The 19,662-nt window shown below is 43.1% G+C and overlaps 1 protein-coding gene across 1 annotated transcript in view; it reads right to left on the bottom strand.

Annotated features, from left to right (window-relative positions):
* Positions 1-19,662, bottom strand: part of CNTNAP2 (contactin associated protein 2) — a 2,297,635-nt gene that overhangs the window by 199,051 nt on the left and 2,078,922 nt on the right. The window contains exon 19 of the mRNA XM_003820514.5: positions 6,788-7,024. Within this exon, the coding sequence (XP_003820562.5) occupies positions 6,788-7,024 (237 nt within the window). The remainder of the gene's footprint in view (positions 1-6,787; positions 7,025-19,662) is intronic.

The raw sequence follows: 19,662 nt of genomic DNA, 5'->3' as shown, positions 1-19,662 counted from the left end.
CTGCTCCTACTTCTTGAGCTGCTTCTCTCTCCACCCCTCAGTGTTTACTCGGTTTTTCCTTTACCCAATAGCATTAAAATAGTCCATTGTTTGGGAATGACGGAGATGATCAGGCAGTTGTTTGGCAACACGCAGAAAAAACACGTTGATTATCTTAGGTTTTTACTCTCTGCCTTATTTCTGGTGCTCTGACATCATATCATCCCAGCCAGTTTTCTTAAATATACAGCTGTCTTGATTCATCTCTTATTCATTTCTTCAGAACACATATATTTAGTTCCTGTGCAAAGCACAGCTTTTTTTTTAAAAGGTCTGAAAATAGGCTTTCTGCCTGGTTACAAGTGTAGAGTCCACTTATAACACATACAGCCATGCCCATCCCCTGGCATGGGTCAGGCAATATGTGTGTGGCTCTGAGGATACAAACACACAGAGGCCTAGAGGTCGGAGGAACCGGCAATTATGCAAAACGCTGGACATTTTCCTCTCTGCTGTCACTTTGTCACTGGCCCCTTTATGTTCCTCAGCTCTATTAAAATCAGCATTGTTTTCTCTTTTTTCTTTTCTGTCCTTCTTGGACTTTGTAAATATGATTTTAAATTCCTATAACTGCTTCACTTAATGGCAGCAGAAATTATTGGCTTTGAGAAAGAAAGATGAGTTGGAACTTTAAATTTATATATAGTGACTATCTATAAACAGTAATGGTGATATTCTTGAATAATCAAATTTAAATGATGTATTTATTCCTTTCAGATAACAGCAGAAGAGGACCGCTAAATGATGGTAGGAAGAATGCTAGTATTTGTCCATTAAAATAAAATATTATTCAAATGCTGAGGTACTTCACTTCTGTGTCTCATGTTCATCTCCCAAGTGAATTAAAGCAGTTATAAGGGACTGCTCTTTTATTGGCTGCAGCAAATAACATGCTTAACAGATTTATTCTCTCCTGGTCATCATCATTATCATCAGCACACACTTACAGGGTACTGATCGTAGGCAGGAGATGTAGTGCTGGGAGCTTTTCATCTCTCTGGGAAGACAGACAGTTAATAACAGAGACAGATAACAATACAGTACATTAAATGCCAAACAAATGACATTGAAAGTAAGTGGAATAGGAGTTTAAAGCAAGGAGAAGTCATCAAAAGGAGGTGGGACTTGATCTCAGCCTAGAATGAAAGGCAGGTGTCTGGCTAGAGAGGAAGTTGGGGCATTTCTAGGTAAGGGAGTATTGCAGGCATAAAGTCAGGGGCACATATGACCACAGAGTGCTTGAGGGGTAATGAGTTTCTCAAAAGGAAGAGTAGGGGGTGCTGAATATGTGTTAGAATGTAGATTGAATCCGTGGACCTGGGAAATAATAACTGTTGACACATGCATATTGTCATTTGAGTTTCACAACACTCTTGTGAGGGAGACACTATTTTATGGATGAGCAAACAGAGGCATGGAGCTGCCAACTGATTGCCCAAGACAACTGACAAAAGGCAAAGCCGACCTCAAACCCAGACGGTCCAGCTCTACAGGCCACGATCTCACCCATGAGCTTGGTGGGTCTCAAACTTAAAAGTTTGTGGGACTGGGGAGTCTCTCCTGGTTTTGCTGGAGTGGGGCACCACTGAGTGTTTAATAAAGACATTATACAAGATCCCTTTTAAGCAATATCCCTATGCTATGGTGTGAATATCCCCTCCAAAACTGAGGTTGAAACTTAATCCCTAATATGGGTATATTGAGAGGTGAGCCCTTTAAGAGGTGATTGGATCATGAGGACTCTGTCCTCATGAATGGAATGATCCATTCATAGATTCATGGATTAATGGGTTAATGGATTAATAGGTTCTCATGGGAGTGGGACTGTCTATAAGAAGAGGAAGAGAGGCCTGAGCTGGCAGCTTAACCTCGCCATGTCATGCCCTGCACTGTCTCAGAACTGCAGAGAGTTCCCACCAGCAATAAGGCCCTCACCAGGTTTGGCCATTTGGCCTCGGACTTCTTAGCCTCCATAACTATAAGAAATAAATTCCTTTTCTTTATAAATTACCCAGTTTCACGTATTCTGTTACAAGCAACAGAAAATAAGACACACTATAAAGGCAGGCGGTGCTGGCTGTGGTGAAAAGGGGTGAGGGGGAGAATCTGGAAGCGGAGAGATGGATTGGGAGAGAATTTCCCAGCCAACAAGCTGAAGCCCACTGCTGTCCCACAGATGGGTGATGGGGTACCAGGAGCAAGGCTCCCCTCACACCGTGGCAGACGTGAAGAAGGGGATGGCAGCTGGAGTCACTGGGCAGGTGGCCTCCAAAACATGACCTCATCCATTTACCCAGGTACCATTCAAATATAATAATTTTCTATGGACACCATGATGTGAACACTACTGGGAATTAAAAGATATTTGCCTCAGAGAGTAGTGGTGGGGAGGAAAAGGACACCATGAGTTCAATTCACAGGACTTGTTTGCCTGGGTGACCCACAAAAGCAGGGAAGAACGGAGCACTGGTGAGTGACACTGACCTTGGGAACACAAGTGTCTGAGGGGCAGTGGTGGTGCTGGGGGCAGCTGGCTCTGGAGGACAGTGAGCAGAGCTTTCGATATGTGAAATGTGAGTGATGCCAGGGTGTTTAGTGGAGACTTTCTAGTAGCTTTTTCCTGATACTTTGGCGTAGACCTTACTCATGTTTTTTCTTAATGATTTCCTTTTTTTTTCTAACTTTAAACTTCAAATAATAAAAACATGTTGTATTTGAAGTCTGAAAAAGCTGAATTTTCACCAGCAGTTTGAGGATAGGCTTGTAACAGTGAGACAGAACCCACCCAGCTTTGCCTTCCAAGAACACTGAGAGTTCCAGAGATGCCTGCCCTGGAGAGTACGGCCGGTGGGGAGCTTTGGGTCTGGAATCGGACACCCAGGCTGAGAAACCCCAGCCTGGCCCAACATCCTCTGAGTGTGCAAGTCACTCAACCTCCATGCACTCATGTGTTGCCATCAGTAGAAAGGAAATAATAATAGTATCTACTTCATAGAGTTGTGCAGCTCATGGGAATTAATGCATGGCACCATTCAGGATGGCTTTGGGCACAAAGTGAGCTTCATTAAACGGTGGCCATTAATACAGAATCCATTGATCAACGCCCTTGCAGACAATGAAAGTCCTCACACAGGCATGAGGGCACAGCAGCGGCGGGTGATGAAGGCACAGCAGCGGTGGGTGTGTAGCAGTGGGCATGTGAGGTAGCGAATACAGTTGAGGACCAAATCTAGTGTGGCAGTGACTTGAGGAGCAGACAATAAAAGTATGTGTGGGAATGCGTTCACCAACTTCTTGACAGTCTCCGGGTGAGAGCCCTCCTCCTGGGGAGGGACCTGAGAAGAAACCCAAGGTTCTTATCTGCCCAGTGGGAGGCTGGTCCATGTGGGTAGTGAACATCAGTGGGTCAAAAAAACCTATTGACCCTGATCCAGGAGAAATAAACTGATGAACTCCTGAAGCCCAGGGGCTCCATACTTCTCTCTCTTTCATCCTCACTTTCTGATTTTACTTACTATTTTCATCTTTCTGATTAAAGCATTTGACATGCATACAAAAGTACTGCTCAGGAGAAAAAAAAATCATCCACAATCCAACCAAACACTTTTGTGTTCACATTATTGCTTTTTTTTCCTATCCCTATATTTTTTATGGAGCTAATATTTCACATTCAAGGCTGGATCTTGTTTATGTTTTTTTGGTTTAACATACATAAAATTTCCCCATATCATTAATCACGATTCATAAATATTTTAATAGATACATAATATTCCATAAAATGGCAACTCCCTCTTTTACTATTTTACTAAAAGTTGAACTTTCAGGTTCTTTTCAATTTTTATTTTCATAGTTAACATTATGATGTTGGCCAGGCACGATGGCTCACGCCTGTAATCCCAGCACTTTGGAAGGCCGAGGCGGGCGGATCACGAGGTCAGGAGATTGAGATCATCCTGGCTAACACGGTGAAACCCCATCTCTACTAAAAATACAAAAAATTAGCCGGGCGTTGTGGCAGGCGCCTGTAGTCCCAGCTACTCGGGAGGCTGAAGCAGGAGAATGGTGTGAACCTGGGAGGCAGAGCTTGCAGTGAGCCGAGATCACGCCACTGCACTCCGGCCTGGGCGACAGAGCGAGACTCCGTCTCAAAAAACAAAACGAAACATTATGATGAACATCTTCATGATGAATCTTTGACTTTTGGCTTATTTCTTTAGGAATAATTTCAGAAGGGGAAAATACTAGGGAACATACTTTTTCCTCCATCTTTTTAAGCAACAGTGCATTTCCTAGAGAGGGAGTTTAATTTACTGTTTTTTTAAAACTCAAGCTGAATTAAGTTAGTAATAACAGTTCTGGCTCCCATGGGAAAAATCTTGATCTCCTTTTTTCTTTTTTTTTAAATTATTTTATTTTAGAGACAGGGTCTTGCTCTGTTATCCAGGCTGGAGTACAGTGGCGTGATCATAGCTCACTGCAGCCTTGCACTTCTGGGCTCCAGCAACTTCTGGGCTCCAGCGATCCTCCCCCCTCAGCCTTCTGAGTAGCTAGGACCACAGGTGTGCCTCACCATGCCCAGTTAATTTTAAAATTATTTTTGGTAGAGATGGAGTCTTGCTATGTTGCCCAGGCTAGTCTTGAACTACTGGCCTCAAGCAATCATCCTGCCTCAGCCTTTTGAGCAGCTGAGACCACAAGTGTGCACCTTCATGCCCAGTTAATTTTTAAATTATTTTTGGTAGAAATGGTGTCTTGCTATGTTGCCTAGGCTAATCTTGAACTACTGGTCTCAAGCAATCCTCCTGCCTCAGCCTTCCATAGTGCTGGGATTACAGGCATGAGCCACAGTGCCCAGCCAAAATTCTTGCTCTTTAAGATGCCATAACAGTGGAATAATCACTGAAGGGCAGGAAACAATGGGCAGTGGGAGAGAGAGCCTCCAAATTTTTGGCTCCAATGGGAAGTGAGTTAGAGAGATTTGTTCCTGCATGCTCTTAAAATATTTTTATTCATTAAAAAAGTGATCTTAGGGCTGATGCAGTGGTTCACACCAGTAATCCCAGCACTTTGGGAGGCCAAGGCAGGTGGATCACGAGGTCAAGAGATTGAGATTGTCTTGGCCAACATGTGAAACCCTGTCTCTACTAAAAATACAAAAATTAGCCAGGCGTGGTGGTGCAGGCCTGTAATCACAGCTACTCAGGAGGTTAAGGCAGGAGAATTGCTTGAACTCGAGGGGCGGAGGTTGCAGTGAGCTGAGATTGCGCCACTGCACTCCAGCCTGGTGATGGAGCGAGACTCCATCTCCAAAAAAAAAAAAAAAAAAAAAAAAAAAAGAGTGATCTTAGAATTCTAAGGTGTATGAGTTCATTTTCAGAGAGGAAGTGGACTTCTCAAGTTCAGCAAGTTTGTACGCTCCAGGGCTTCTTAGATGTCTCTCAGAGGTCACTGCTGAAGGGTCACAAGTCCATTTGCATATTCTCCTCAGGATGCCAATTTTAGGTGCACTCAGATCCTCTCTGGCTTAATGTATGTTTGATGACCAAGATGGCCCAGGATATTACAAGTAAAAATACACCCCTGGGCTGGGCATGGTGGCTCATGCCTGTCATCCCAGCACTTTGGCCAAGGCAGGAGGATCGCTTGAGTCCAGGAGTTCAAGACCAGGTCTGGCAACATCGTGAGACCCCCAACTCTACAAATAATTAAAAAAATTAGCTGGGAGTGGTGGTATGTGCCTGTGATCCCGGCTACTTGGGAGGCTGAGGTGGGAGGATCGCTTGAGCCTGAGAGGTTAGGGCTGAAGTGAGCTGTGATCCTGCTACTGTACTCAAGCCTGGGCAACAAAGCAAGACCCTGTTTCAAAAAAAATTAAAATAAACTCCTGCTTTAAGCAACCTTTATGACAGGGATACACTTTGTGAATTTAAAGTTCTGAGAGGATTGGGAATGAAGACATTTCTGATTTTCTACTCCTATTGAAAGTTCAGATGTTCTGTAACAACCTACTGGTATACTATCATAAATCAGGATAAAATTAATTTATGTAAAATTAATTTTACTCATTCAAAGCCCATCTCTGTTTAGCACATTTAGTGAATGTATTTATGTTTTATTAGTCTTTCTCATTAGTCTTTTTTTTCTTTTGAGACAGGGTCTCACTCTGTTGCCCAGCCTGGAGTGCAGTGGCACGATCATGGCTCACTATAAGCCTTGACATCTTGGGCTCAAGTGATCCTCCCATCTTGGCCTCCTGAGTAGCTGGGACTACAGGCATGTGCCATCACACCCAGCTAATTTTTGTATTTTTTGTAGAGATGGGGTTTCGCCATATTGGCCAGGCTGGTCTCAAATTCTTGAGCTCAAGTGATCCGCCCACCTTGGCCTCCCAAAGTGCTGGGATTACAGGCGTAAGCCACAGTGTCCAGCCGAATGTGTTTATTTAGTAGGGAGAAAAAATAATCATTACACATGCAAACCTATCTCTTATTCATGCAACAGCATTCTTGTAAAGAATGCAACATGCCTCACCAACATTATTACTCTAACACCTTGCTCTAACACACCCAGCTGGCAAGTTGTTTTCCTGATATTCATGGAGAGAAATGGGGTTCAAAGAAGTTATGTGACTTGCTTAAAAAAGCCTATGGGGAATAAATAACAAACCAAGAACAATCTATAGACTCTTGCTAGAACATTCTGTCTGCCCAAATGTTAAATGGCAGAGGCTGGGTATCCTTGTCCTTACCGGTGGGTTTGACGAGGACTGCCAAGAAGTCTGTGGTGAAGGAGCTGATGTAGAGGAGAATGCAGGGCGCCTTGGTGGTGCTGAAGCTGAAGCGGATCTCCTCCTGTGCCAGGTCCGGGTGGGAGTTCTGCTGGTCGGGAGCGTTGTCTACTCTGCTGCTGGAGTCTCTGGCATTTGTTGCTGGTGCCTGAAAGTTATATCGTAGCCACATCCCTTCTTCAAAAAATGCGCCAACATCTGTTATAAAGGAGAGAGAGAATTGAAAAATGAGGAGAGGTCTGATGCCGATACCCTACAATGACCTCTCCAGCAGTTCATGGAGTGCAGGCACTGGCTCCAGGAAGGGCATCTGAGTAAGTTCTATGGAGAAAGATTTTATTGCATCAACACAAATACTCTTATCAAAAAAAAAAGCATGTAACAGGGTATGATGTATTAGTCTGTTCCCACGCTGCTAATAAAGACATACCAGAGACTGGGTGATTTATAAAGAGAAAGAAGTTTAGTGGACTCACAGCTCCATATGGCTGGGGAGGCCTCACAATAATGGTGGAAGGCAGAGGAGGAGCAAAGTCATGTCTTACATGGCAGCAGGCAAGAGAGGGCACATGTGCAGGGGAACTCCCATTTATAAAACCATCAGCTCTTGTGAGACTTATTCATTATCATAAGAACAGCACAAGAAAGACCTCCTCCTGTGATTAAATTACATCCAACCAGGTCCCTTCCACAACATGTGGGGATTATGGGAACTACAATTTGAAATTTGGGTGGGGACAGAGCCAAACCATATCATATAGAAATCTATAAAATTAAAAAAATAGTAAAATTTAAGAAACTTACATTATACCAGAAAAAAATTTCACATACCAAGAAAAAAATTCACATACCCTGAAAAAAATTTCACGTACTCAGACCAAGGAACGAATTGTCAGGTTGAAGAGATATGCCAAAAATAAATCCCTGGTACAGGGAACCCATAGGGGCATCCTCTTTGAGACTGAATTTGCTTGGATATTCACACAGGAAAGCCTTTATAAGCCCTACGTCCTTAGAGACTTTGTGTATAGGGTTTATAATCACATGTCTTGAAGTTAGAGAGAACTGGGTTCAAATTTGGCTCTGCCACTAAATAGCTGTGTGACCTTAGGAGAAGTTACTTAACACATTTTTCTAGGCCTTGGTATTTCATCTATGAAGTGGAGAGTAATTAGTACTCCATAAATAGTATCTATTTTTATTATTATTGAGAAATTAGAAGAAAGAAACCCTTCCTGCATCAGCCTTTTCCTAGAGCTTGAGCAGTGCTTACTGGATATTAGGCACTTCATGGCCAGCAAGCTCCTGTTGCCGGTCTCCCTGCTGTTTGCTCTGCAATGTTCTAAATCACCCCGACTCACTGTGAAGGGCTGTGCCACCTTAGGGATCCTGTGGTCTTCACGGTTTCTGTTTCATGGCCTTCTACAAGGGCCTTGCTGAAAGCAATTCCCACACTCCATTGCCCATGCAACCGTTAATCTCACAACACTTGACATCCCACTAAATTAACACTATGCAGAATATATTGTGCAAAACTGCTCTACGTTATAATTAAAGGAGAGGACAGTTTTTAATAGGAGTCTTCCATCTGGGAATTTTGATGTTTGTTCTTGTTAAAGAGGTCGGCACAGAGCAGCGAAGTCCGACGCCTGGGGGTGTATCTTGCCCTTGTCTGTAGCAGCCGTGTTAACTTGGGTCAATGTCTTGAAACTTTCTCAGCCTCAGTTTCGTCCCTAAAAAATGGGACCTCATAGGTGGTTGTGAGGATTAAGTAAACTGTATAATACACAGCTTAGTGCCCGGAATATATAAGTGTTCAGGAAAGATTAGTGAACTATTATTACAAAGACAGGTTACCGTTGTATATTGAGGGTGACATGTCCTGGCCCCCACCTCACATCACCACACACATGTGTGAAAGTTGTCAGAATCAAAATGAAGTCACTAATGTTAAAAAAAAAAAAAAAGAAAGCCCTGAGAAATGGAGCTGGGGAAGACCATGAATAAATGCCTGATCAAAAGAACTATCACAGAGACTCTGCAAAAAGCACAACATTGCACAAACACCATTGCAACCTTACACAAAAAAACGGTTCTACAAGAACGACTGCCCTGAATTTGCCTGTCCAAACTTGGACTGGTGTCACCCTTGTTATTGATCTTTGTAGCCAAGGATAATTATTTTAAAACAATTATGTAATCCTTCTCCTTTTTTCCTTTAAAAACTTTTGTCTTCACCTCCCTGAATATGCATGTAGTTAACTATGGCATGCATATTCCCATTGCAATGCTTTATTTCCAAATAAATATCTTATATTTCAGAGATCCTCTTTCTGTTAATTATGTTGACACATATAATCCACCATGGCACTGTTACGGAGTCCATTGCTTCTCACCAAGTTGTAAGGAAAAGACTTAACTATAGCTTTTCAACTATGTGCAGTGCAATTTTCCTCCTGGTCCTCTTACCCCTAAAACTTTTGTAACTGTGTGTGTAGGTGGGGTAGTTGTCAAAATGATTGGGATACCAATGAAATTTAGTGGGCACGGGCAAGGACAGCAGCATGTCCTGCAATGTGTGGGGCTGTCTTATGCAATTAAGAATTCTCCTGGGCGGGGCGCGGTGGCTCACGCCTGTAATCCCAGCACTTTGGTAGGTCGAGGCTGGCGGATCATGAGGCCAGGAGACTGAGACCATTCTGGCCAACACGATGAAACCCCATCTCTACTAAAAATACAAAAATTAGCCAGGCGTGGTGGTAGGTGCCTGTAGTCCTAGCTACTCTGGAGGCTGAGGCAGGAGAATCGCTTGAACCTGGGAGGCAGAGGTTGTACTGAGCCGAGATCCGCCAATGCATTCCAGCCTGGCCGCAGAGAGAGACTCCATCTCAAAAATAAATAAATACATAAAAATAAAAAAAGAATTCTCCTGCTCCACATGCCAAAACTATCCTTCTTGGAAAACATAGGATTGAATAGCTACTTAATCCATGCTCATTGCTGCCTGACTTACTGAAGTGTGAAGATGAACAAAATACAGTCACTTCCCATGAGAAGATTTCCATCTAGCAGTGGTTGTGGGAGGAGACGCATCAACAGTGTGAGTACAATACAGTGAATGTTATGGTGGTTTATTTAGCAGCTATGTGATGACAACCCCATCTCACTACCTAAATGTGCTGAGTTAGCTTTCAGCAAACATCTATTGACCACTGACTGCACCCTGGGCACGATGCTGGGTGCTGACAACCCTTGCTCTGAAGGAGCTCCGGACCTGGAGGAGGATTCAGATAAACAGATTATTAGAATGCAGAGGGGTAAGTGCAGGATCAGGTAGACACAGGGCCCCCTGGAACACAGGGGTGGTGGAAGACTTGCTGTGGGAAAAGACATCTAAGCTGGGACCTGGAGGGCCAGAGGTGGGTAGCCAAGTACAGGTAGGTGGCAGAGATGAAGACTAGCTTTCTAGCTGAAGGCACAGTGTATTGGCAGTGAGAGGGTCTGAAGTCTGAGGCATCATGCCGCCTGGACAAACTTCACGTGCTTCTTTTTAAGAATCAGTCATTCACTTGAGACCCCCGAGGCTCCCACCACATTTCAGCTGGGTGTTGGGGATCCCGTGAGCAAGGCACAGGTGACCCCTGCCCTCAGTAGTTCAGAGTCTGATGGGGCAGATGGACACTCCTAGGACAGGCTTCTGTAAATGTGTCTAACAGAGGACAGGGGAGGGAGGAGGAGTCAGGAAGGGCAGGCAGGGCGGGCCGCCTGGAGAAAACACACTGAGCAGTTCAGTTTGCCACAGAGAGAGGTTCTGCTAGAGAATGTGGGGGGTCATTACCTGAGAACAGGCTCTGGCGGGGGTGAGAAGAGGTGGACCTGGGACTTGGAGGGAGGGTGGGAGGCAGGCTAGAGATGGAGGCTGGGACATTCAAACGAATCAGAGTGGGGCAGGCAGGATGATGTGCAAGAGAAGACACGCATACCAGGCACTTGAAATTCAAGACTGAGGAGCACAGAACCTGGCCTAGGGAGGGAAGGGTCTGGGCAGCAGAGACCCCAGCACCTGAGTGACAGGTGCAGCGTGTCACCGGCAAGAACCTCAGCTTCCACCTGTCAGACTCTCTCCAGTTACTCCATCCCGAAGCCAGAACTGGAGTCAGAGAGCATGTAGAGCTGAGACTCTCACATCATTTCTGTGACCACTTTCCTGGGAGCCTGTTAAAATGCTGGTCCCCAGGCCTAGTCCCAGAATTTAGCTCAGAGGTTCTGGAAAAGCAGCATTTTTCGCAGGTTCCCAGGTGATACTTATGCGCACAAGGGTGTGAGATGCTTGGGGTGAAAGCTGAGGCAGGGTAGTGTACCTGATGGGGCACGAAGCTGAGTGGTCCCCGCCTGGGTGAGACATGATGCGTTTATCAGCTGTCCTGGAGACAGCCATTCCAAGGCAGATCATGAAGGGAGATTCAGCAATCTAGAGATTTCAGATAAACAATCCAAAAATATGCCTCAGAGACTACTTTGGCTGTATTTTAGAGACATTATTAAAAGCTTTATGGATTTATGTCAGTTTTGCAGGAAGGGATATACCATGTTTAAAAGTGTTATTCTGAAACCACATCATAAACCAACTGTTAAACCAAAGCCTGGGAATGATGTAAGTCCTGTAAGGCTCCAAGTGGCAGATTTACAGCTGCCATTTCATTGTTTCACATCTCTTTAAGAAAATGCCAAATCAGGGTACTGTAATATCTAAAAGATATTCTAAAAGAAAGCAATTCTCTCATCTCTTCTGAATGAATAACTGAAAATAACTCTAATTTAACAAGCCCAAAATAGCATCATTTCCCTCGTAAAATTATCAAAAAGTATTGATTTAGAATGCTTGGTTTAAGGTTTTGTACTAGTAATATAGATACTAGTAATAGACAATACTAATAGATATAGACAATATAATACTACTATAGATAATGCTAATAGTCTAAGTTTTACAATCATTTTTGATAGAAAAATAAATTCTGTATTTAGATATTCTATGATATAAAAAGGATTTGCTTAATTATATCATGTTTCTCAAAGTTTTGAAATACATTATGCCATCTGTGGACTCAGGATCACAAAGTTGACAGTTAACCTTCAAGTAGACAAATAACCTTGTCTTAACTATTTCTTGGTCCTCAACACAGGTTATATGTAAATTATCCCTGATTGAGGAAAAGAAGTTTGCAGATGTTTGACATAAAATCCACCAATTATTCATTCCAGAATAAGAACATAAAGATATTTATCTCCTTGTTTAACCAAATCTCCGAGGCTTACAGTGGGAGAAAAAAAAAAAACCCCACAAAAAACAGAAACCAGAAGCAAACAACAGCTGGCACTCACTCCTATTATTCAATTGCTCTTCATCTTTCTCTTCTCCAAGTTAAATAATTCTATTCCTTTTGCCTTTTCACTTAGGATTTTGCAACCTATATTTTGCAACCTATATTTTTAAAATTGGCATGATTCTTTTTGTTTTCTAACTTTCCTACCAGGACTCAGAATTGAAAGCTCCCAACTTGCAAATGGGCTCTTTTCCAAAAATTTATTTTAGACTCAGTAACTTGCAACTTGGAAAACTTCCCCACAGAAACAATGTTTTAAATGATGGTGAGTTTGCCAGGAGACTTCACAAATGCTGAGCCACTCTGGTTGTGTAATAAAAGATAATCGAAGAGTGCCACTGTATATTAGTAATTAAAATAGGAAAGCAAAACCAAAACACCTTCAGGTTTATTCTTAAGGTAAGAACCCCAGGGAACTCTGCTCCCGCAGGGATTTCAACGAAGTGACCCAATGGTAAGTTGGTAGATGTTAAGCAACTGGCTTGAGGGGGAGGGAAAAATTCTGATTTATAGTTTTTGCCTATTTCCCGTGATGTCAATACTGCCACCTTGTCTGACTTCAAGCTACCAACATGATGTCATTAAATAAGGAGCTGAGAAGCGAGGTCTCCCAGACTGTGCAAGCTGCCTCATGCACGTGCTCTATCCACTCCTTCAGTCAGCAAGGTAGTCGCTCAAGCAAACCACATTTATTGAGCTCCCATTGTGGTGAGCTTCTTTCTTTTTACCTTCTGCTGTAAATAAACCCTTTAATATTTGCTTACTCCTTTCTGTCGCCCAATGTGCTCTCCTACCTCTTCCCAGATATCCTGGATTCTTGAAGCTCTGTGCAGCTTCTGCTAAAGTCTAGGAGGCTCTCCTGGGAGCCAGAACCATGCTAGAGGAGGCACAGAACTGAGCTGCAGCCTCAGGTCATTAACCACTTTCATGGCTGAATTCCATTGCCCAGAATGATCACTCTCATTAACTGCTTTTTAATTATTCACCTAGTAAAAGAGTTAAGTGAATTTTATGGAGTTCTGCTCCCGGGGACCTTGGACATCATCCTCTGCATGCATCATGATTCTGCATCAGGCAGGCCTGGTTCCTTCCAGGCAATCTGCATGGCACAACTCTGCTTAAACTTGTTTTGTTATTCTCCCAAGATACTGCTATGCTGAAACACAACCAGTTTTTCTCCTGGTCTTATATTGGCAAAAATCTGCTTTTTCTCCCCAAGTGTACCACTCTGAATTTCCTTGCTGAATTTTTTATTCTGTTTGTTTGATGTTTTCTTCAACTTACTGTAATCTTTTTGGACTAACAACATTGGACCTGGGATGGGTTAACGTTCACCTCTGCTAGTTCTGTTTTCCCAGGTGGGTCCATATCTATTGTAACCAATTTCCTGCCATTCTCTCCAAAGGCCCGGTCACTTCTAGGTCAGTTTCTATGTAATAAGCTTTAAGTGTCTGAATCTGTACAATGGAGAAAAAATGCCAAAGAAAAATCTCTAAGTTTATCCTGAGTGGCACGTATGGCCCACAAGACACAAGTGTGAAGTATATTACTGTAAACACATCAATCAGCTATGGCTTGACTGTGTGGGAGCCGGGTGGCCTTCTTGGATTGGAATTTAAGAGCAGCACCACTGAACAACTCTACTAGGGTCTTAAACAGGAAGATAGTTTGCATCTATTATAGAATTTCCTGGGTCATGCTCCTGAAACTGTGTTAATACGTATTCCTGGTGTGTATGGTGGTCAACAGGTTAGAATGTTTTGGGGACAGAAAATGAGATGAGGGCTTCACTACAGCTAACTTCATCTAAGACATATAATAAAGGATTAGTGTGGGACATGGGGAGGCCAAGAATCAAAAGTTGTGGATTGCAGCCCTGGCTTTGCCACCAACTCGCTTTTTGACCTTGGCCAGGCAAATCATTTCATTGCTGTGGGCTTTAAATCATTCTCATCTTAAAGGCCCCCCTACCCTGAACCTCTATTTTCCTCTGGCTAGCACTCAGTCTTTTTAATCCATTCTTTCAAATATGTAATAACTGCCATCTGTGAACTATGAGCTGACAGAGATTTAGCAGGTCGTAAATTACATTTAAGTTAATAATTGAAGGCCAGTGAGATTTTGCTGGTAACGGGGGTAGGGAAAGTATTCTAGGAAGAGAAAAGAGCATGTGCAAAGGCTCTGAGGAAGAAGAGAATGTCGAGGATGAACGTAGTGGAGGCCAAGATGACAAACCCTCAGGGGAGACCGTAGTAGGAAGTGAGGCTAGATAGAAAGGTCGTGGTATTCTGAGGATTTTGGTTTTTACACAGAAAGCAACGGGTAACTCCTGAAAGGTTTTAAGCAAAGGTGACATAATCTGATTTCAGTTTTGAAAGCTCATTCTGGCTGCATTTTGGTGAATGCATTGGAAAGAGAAAAGAGGGAATATAGGTAGACCATTGAATAGGCTATGCAATGGGACAGAATAAATATAATGATGGTTTGGAGTAATAGAGTGGACAGAATCTGATGATGTTTAGGAATTAAAAAGGTGAAGGAAAGAGTGTTAAGACAGACTCGGATTTTTGGATAGATGGTGGTGACAATTTCTGATTATGGGAACACAGAGGCAGGCAATCTTGGTGGGGTTGGGGATATGGCAGGTATCAAGAGTTCAGCTTTGGCTGGGTGCTGTGGCTCACACGGTAATCCCAGCACTTTGGAAGGCCAAGGCAGGAGGGTCGCTTGAGCCCTGGAGTTTAAGACTGGCCTGGACAACATAGGGGGACCCTGTCGCTAAAAAAAAAAAAAAAAAAGGAAGAAAAGAAAAAAATAGCCGGTGTGGTGGCACAAGCCTGTAGTCCCAGCTACTGAGGCAGGAGGATCATCTGAGTGCAGGGGGTCGGGGCTGCAAGGACCCATCATGGCACCGTTGCACTCCAGCTGGGGCAACAGAGTGAGATGCTGTTTCAACAACAACAAAGTTCAGCTTTGAACAGGTCAAGTTTGAGGTGCCTTTGTGTCAGGGAAGCATAGAAGTCAAAGAGCCAAAAAAGTCTGGGCTGAAATATTAATTTTAAAATCATTTTTATGATGGTATTTCCAATGCAAGCATGGATAGAATTCCCTGGGAGAAGTGTGTGAAGAGAGAAGACAGGAGGGCCCTGAGAAGTCACCCTTTTCAAAGTGGGACAGGGAAATGAGCTTGCAAAGGAAGAACAGAGAGGAAGTAATTAGGGCACCCCGGGGACCCCTTGAACACGAGGTCTGAATGAGGCCAAGGAAAAAGGGTTTTTCAAGAAAGAGGAGCTGACCAATAGGTTAGAATGCTGTTCAGAGGTCCAGTTAGATTTTCCCAATCTAACTGGGGAAATTCTAGAAACCTTCTCATCTCCTCATTTTCACTTCCTAATCATTGATTTTGGCCTGAACTCCATTCACTGAAGTGATGTTGCTGTCACTGAGGTGTTCATGAACTTCGTAGTTACCAAAGTGAACGGACCACTTCTGCCCTTATTTGATTTACTCAACTCTTGGAGCCTTTGGAAACTCTCTTTGGTTTTCCTTTCCCCTCTTTCAGCTTTTCTGTAAGCCATTGGCTCTTTTTCCTCGGTGTATCCTGAAAATGTTGGGGCACTGAGGTTTTCCCTCCAGTGCACCTCTTCCATCTCACTCTATACTCACTCATTAGGAGAGCCTCATCTCCATCACTCCCAACCTGCAACTTTCTGTAGGGAAACTCCGCCTTGTTCTTTCATGGGAAACTCAAACTCAAGCTTCACACAATGGAGTTCATCCTTTCCCACAAATCTGATCCTCTTCCTGAATTTTCTAGTTTGACCAATGACACTGCATCTGCGTGGTCACTCAAAGGCAGAAAGCCTAGAGACACCTAAGCTCTCTGTTTGCATTGCCTCGTAACCTTTTGCATCTGTTCTCTCTTGGGCACAGCTCTGTCATGCCTCTGGTTCAGGCACTTGGGTTTCACTTTGGCACCTGTGATGACTTCTTTTTTTTTTTTTTGACACGGAGTCTCACTTTGTCGCCCAGGCTGGAGTGCAGTGGCGTAATCTCGGCTCACTGCAAGCTCCGCCTCCCGGGTTCACGCCATTCTCCTGCCTCAGCCTCTCTGAGTAGCTGGGACTACAGGCCCCCGCCACCACACCCGGCTATTTTTTTTTTTGTATTTTTAGTAGAGACGGGGTTTCACCGTGGTCTCGATCTCCTGACCTCGTGATCCGCCCGCCTCGGCCTCCCAAAGTGCTGGGATCACAAGCGTGAGCCACCGCGCTGTGGTGACTTCTTAAAGGGTGTCCTGCAATGGGCATCTTACCTCCTATAATCTGTCCTTCACAGACTTTCAGTGACCCGCCTTACATCCTAGTCTAGCCATGTCCTTCTTAAGCCTAAAATACATCCCTCTTCTTAGAATGTGGCATATCATTTTGGGGGAAGTGTCACTGAATACATTTCAGAAAACCTGTAAGTCTTCTGACATTTTCGGGAAAGTATGTGCAAATACATTCTTCTGGGAAGAAAGTTAGTTTCAATCCGGTCCCATGACTCCCCTGCCAGATGTAAAGAAAAAGAGCAAAAAAGAATTCACTCATTATTTCTCTAAAATGCTTGACTGAGAGGCATCTGTGTGCCAGCGCAGTGCGAGGTGCTCACTCTGCTTCCAGAGTGACTAACGCTCTTGGTCCCCTTCATCGTCTGGACTGGCTCCCTTCTTGGCCTCAGCGGCCATTCTCCTTCGCGTACTCCACGTGGCTCCAGCCAGCCGAAGAGGCGGGCTGTTCCCATTTCCCTCTCCTGCCCGACTCCTTAGCTGTTTATTCACTCTTCGATTCTGCGTGAGCTCCATCTCCTTCCCCAAGTGCCGCCTGCACTGTAAGAGTGCACATCCTCAAGTGTCCCATAGCTCCTTGTTATAACTTTATTCCAACCAGTATAACCTTGTTTGCATTTAATTTAGTAAACATTTCTTAGACTCCTACTATATGTGAGGCTCATGCTGATGACAAAAGCAAACATGATATAAACTTTTCCCAAAAGGAGTTTGCGGTGGGTTGGGAGACAGAGCCAACACAGCATTACAACAGTGTGGGAGACCTGTAGAAGGAGAGTGTGTAGAAATAAATAGCAGGAGGCGGGAAGGATGGGATCTACCTGTGGGTGGGGCGTGGGATGCCTGGATGGTTTCACTAAGGAAGGCGACATCTGAGTTGGGTCCTGACAAAATAATAGGAATCTACAGTACTGAAGAGGTGGACAAGGACCCTCCAAGTACTGGAAACAGCAGGCACCAAGGCATGAGGAATGCAGCAGCATGGTGTTTGGGAAACAGGCCTCCAAGCTTCCCAACCTAGGCTATGCTTTTGGAAAAAACCATGGCTGGAGCAAACTCCCAGGAGTCCTGATCTGATTGTCTGGGGAGAGGCCTGCCTATTGGCATATTTCAGCATTTTCTCAGATTAGTCTGATGTGCAGTCAGCGTCAGGAACGACAGCGGGAGGATGCTGGACATAACTTGGTATTAAATGTGGGGTGATGTACGGCTGCAGGTGCTGCTGAAGAAAGGCAGGATTGAGGCCAGGAAGGTCTTGAATCCCTTATTTTAAAATTTTTTACAAGACCAATATACCTTGAAATAATTTTGAAAAGTTGTAAAAATAGTATGAATAACTCCTATATCATCCATATCTGGATTCCCTAACTTTTAACATTTCACTATATTTGTTTTCTCTCTCATATTAAATATGTTATATTTAGATATAATACAAATGGTAGTCAAAATTTAAATATAAATATTAAAAATCTAAATATATTTATATTTAACATTAATTATATTATATATAATTAAAATAATTTTTAATGTTACATATCTAGTATATTAAATATATTATAATATATATTATATGTAATTCCTGAACCATGTGAGAGCAAGTTGGAGTCAGGAAACCAACATTAATACAACACCATAGTCCCATTTCTAGAAAAAAATATATATGAACATGAATATTTGTATACACACAAATAATTTTGGGAAACTACTTTGAGGGTATATATGAATATTTATACGTGTGTGTGTATATGCCTATATGCATATATATATTTTTTTCATGTAGAAAGTCTTTTGCAAATAAGCGTGCCTTACCAGGAAGAGAAGGGAAGGAACAGAACAGGGATAAGGAGGTTAAAGGTGAATGCCTTATTCATGCACCAGGCTTCTCTCTAGACTGTGAGTTTCTGAAAGGAAGAACTGTGTCTAATCCCAGCTAGCCCCTGGCCTCCAGCAGATATTCAATAAATGTTCATTGAGTTGAGCCGAATGGAATTAAATGATTTTTTAATTGCAATAGTATATTCTTCAACTAGTTGGATCACATTGGCCTTTCCTTTAGTGAAAAATTTCAGGGTTCTTTTGTGTGCATATGAAGTGGGCTTCTTGAAAGAAATGTCATTCAGTTGACCGAGACCTCATCATTAATTAAAACAGCAGTTTATTAATGAAAATGTTATAAGATGCGTTTAGAATAATATATCCAAAAGAATGAAAGGACTTACAGCTTAACGAATGCTCTTAATTTCTACTGCTTTTTTTCTCCTTTATACTGGTTTAGCAAACTGCAACATAGTTGTGCAGAGGTTGGTCAATTACTCAAGCAGCTTTCACAAATCAGCTTGTCTCCAATCCAGTGACTCTGCCTCAGTTTGCTTCTGTGCTGCTAACTTCACAGTTTGCTGCGAGGAGACTGCTTTTAGAAATTATATTGTTTCTTTAACTACATATTTGTAGACTTACTGAATTACATGATTTGTGCCTGTTGCACACACCAGGGTGTTTCCACCCTTTCTGTTGATAGGCAGCAAGTTGCTTCATCTGAGCTCTTTAGACTGCATATTCCTTATTTTCTCACGTGCTCAGCTGATCTGCCTGAGCCATGTAGAATTCTTGACCCTAGTGGTTCTTGAGGACAAACACCATTTTAATTCGCGGTTTTAGTCTCAGTCTAGTGAAAAGAGGCACTCATGAGTTTGTTGATTCAGCGAGGACTCTTGTGGATGGGAGCCAGGTACATATTTACACACCATGAAGACATGAGCTCCTACTGAGTTCCAATAGGTGCCAATGGGCACTTTTTATCTCATTTAACCTAATTACTCAACAGCAACGCTTTGAGCAGATGTCATCATCCCTATTTTACAGATGAGATAACTGAGGCTTACAGGAGTAGTTTGCTCAAGGACACCCAGCTAATCACAGAGTCAAGAGTCAAATGCAAATCTGCTGAACTTCAGAGCCCACACTCCTCCCTCTGTCTAGGCGACAGTTGTGCAAGCTCTAGCTGTTTTCACAGAAACCCACAAAGCGATTTGCTTATTAGCTCCTGCTTTGGGAATTAAAAACGAAATGAGATACCAGGAACCACTGATTATTACTCACAAACATAAAAACACAATGGAATC

This window comes from Pan paniscus, chromosome 6 (assembly GCF_029289425.2).
Source record: "Pan paniscus chromosome 6, NHGRI_mPanPan1-v2.0_pri, whole genome shotgun sequence".
Lineage (NCBI taxonomy): Eukaryota > Metazoa > Chordata > Mammalia > Primates > Hominidae > Pan > Pan paniscus.
Note: the sequence above shows the minus strand (reverse complement) of the source record. Positions and strands in the feature narration are given on the sequence as shown.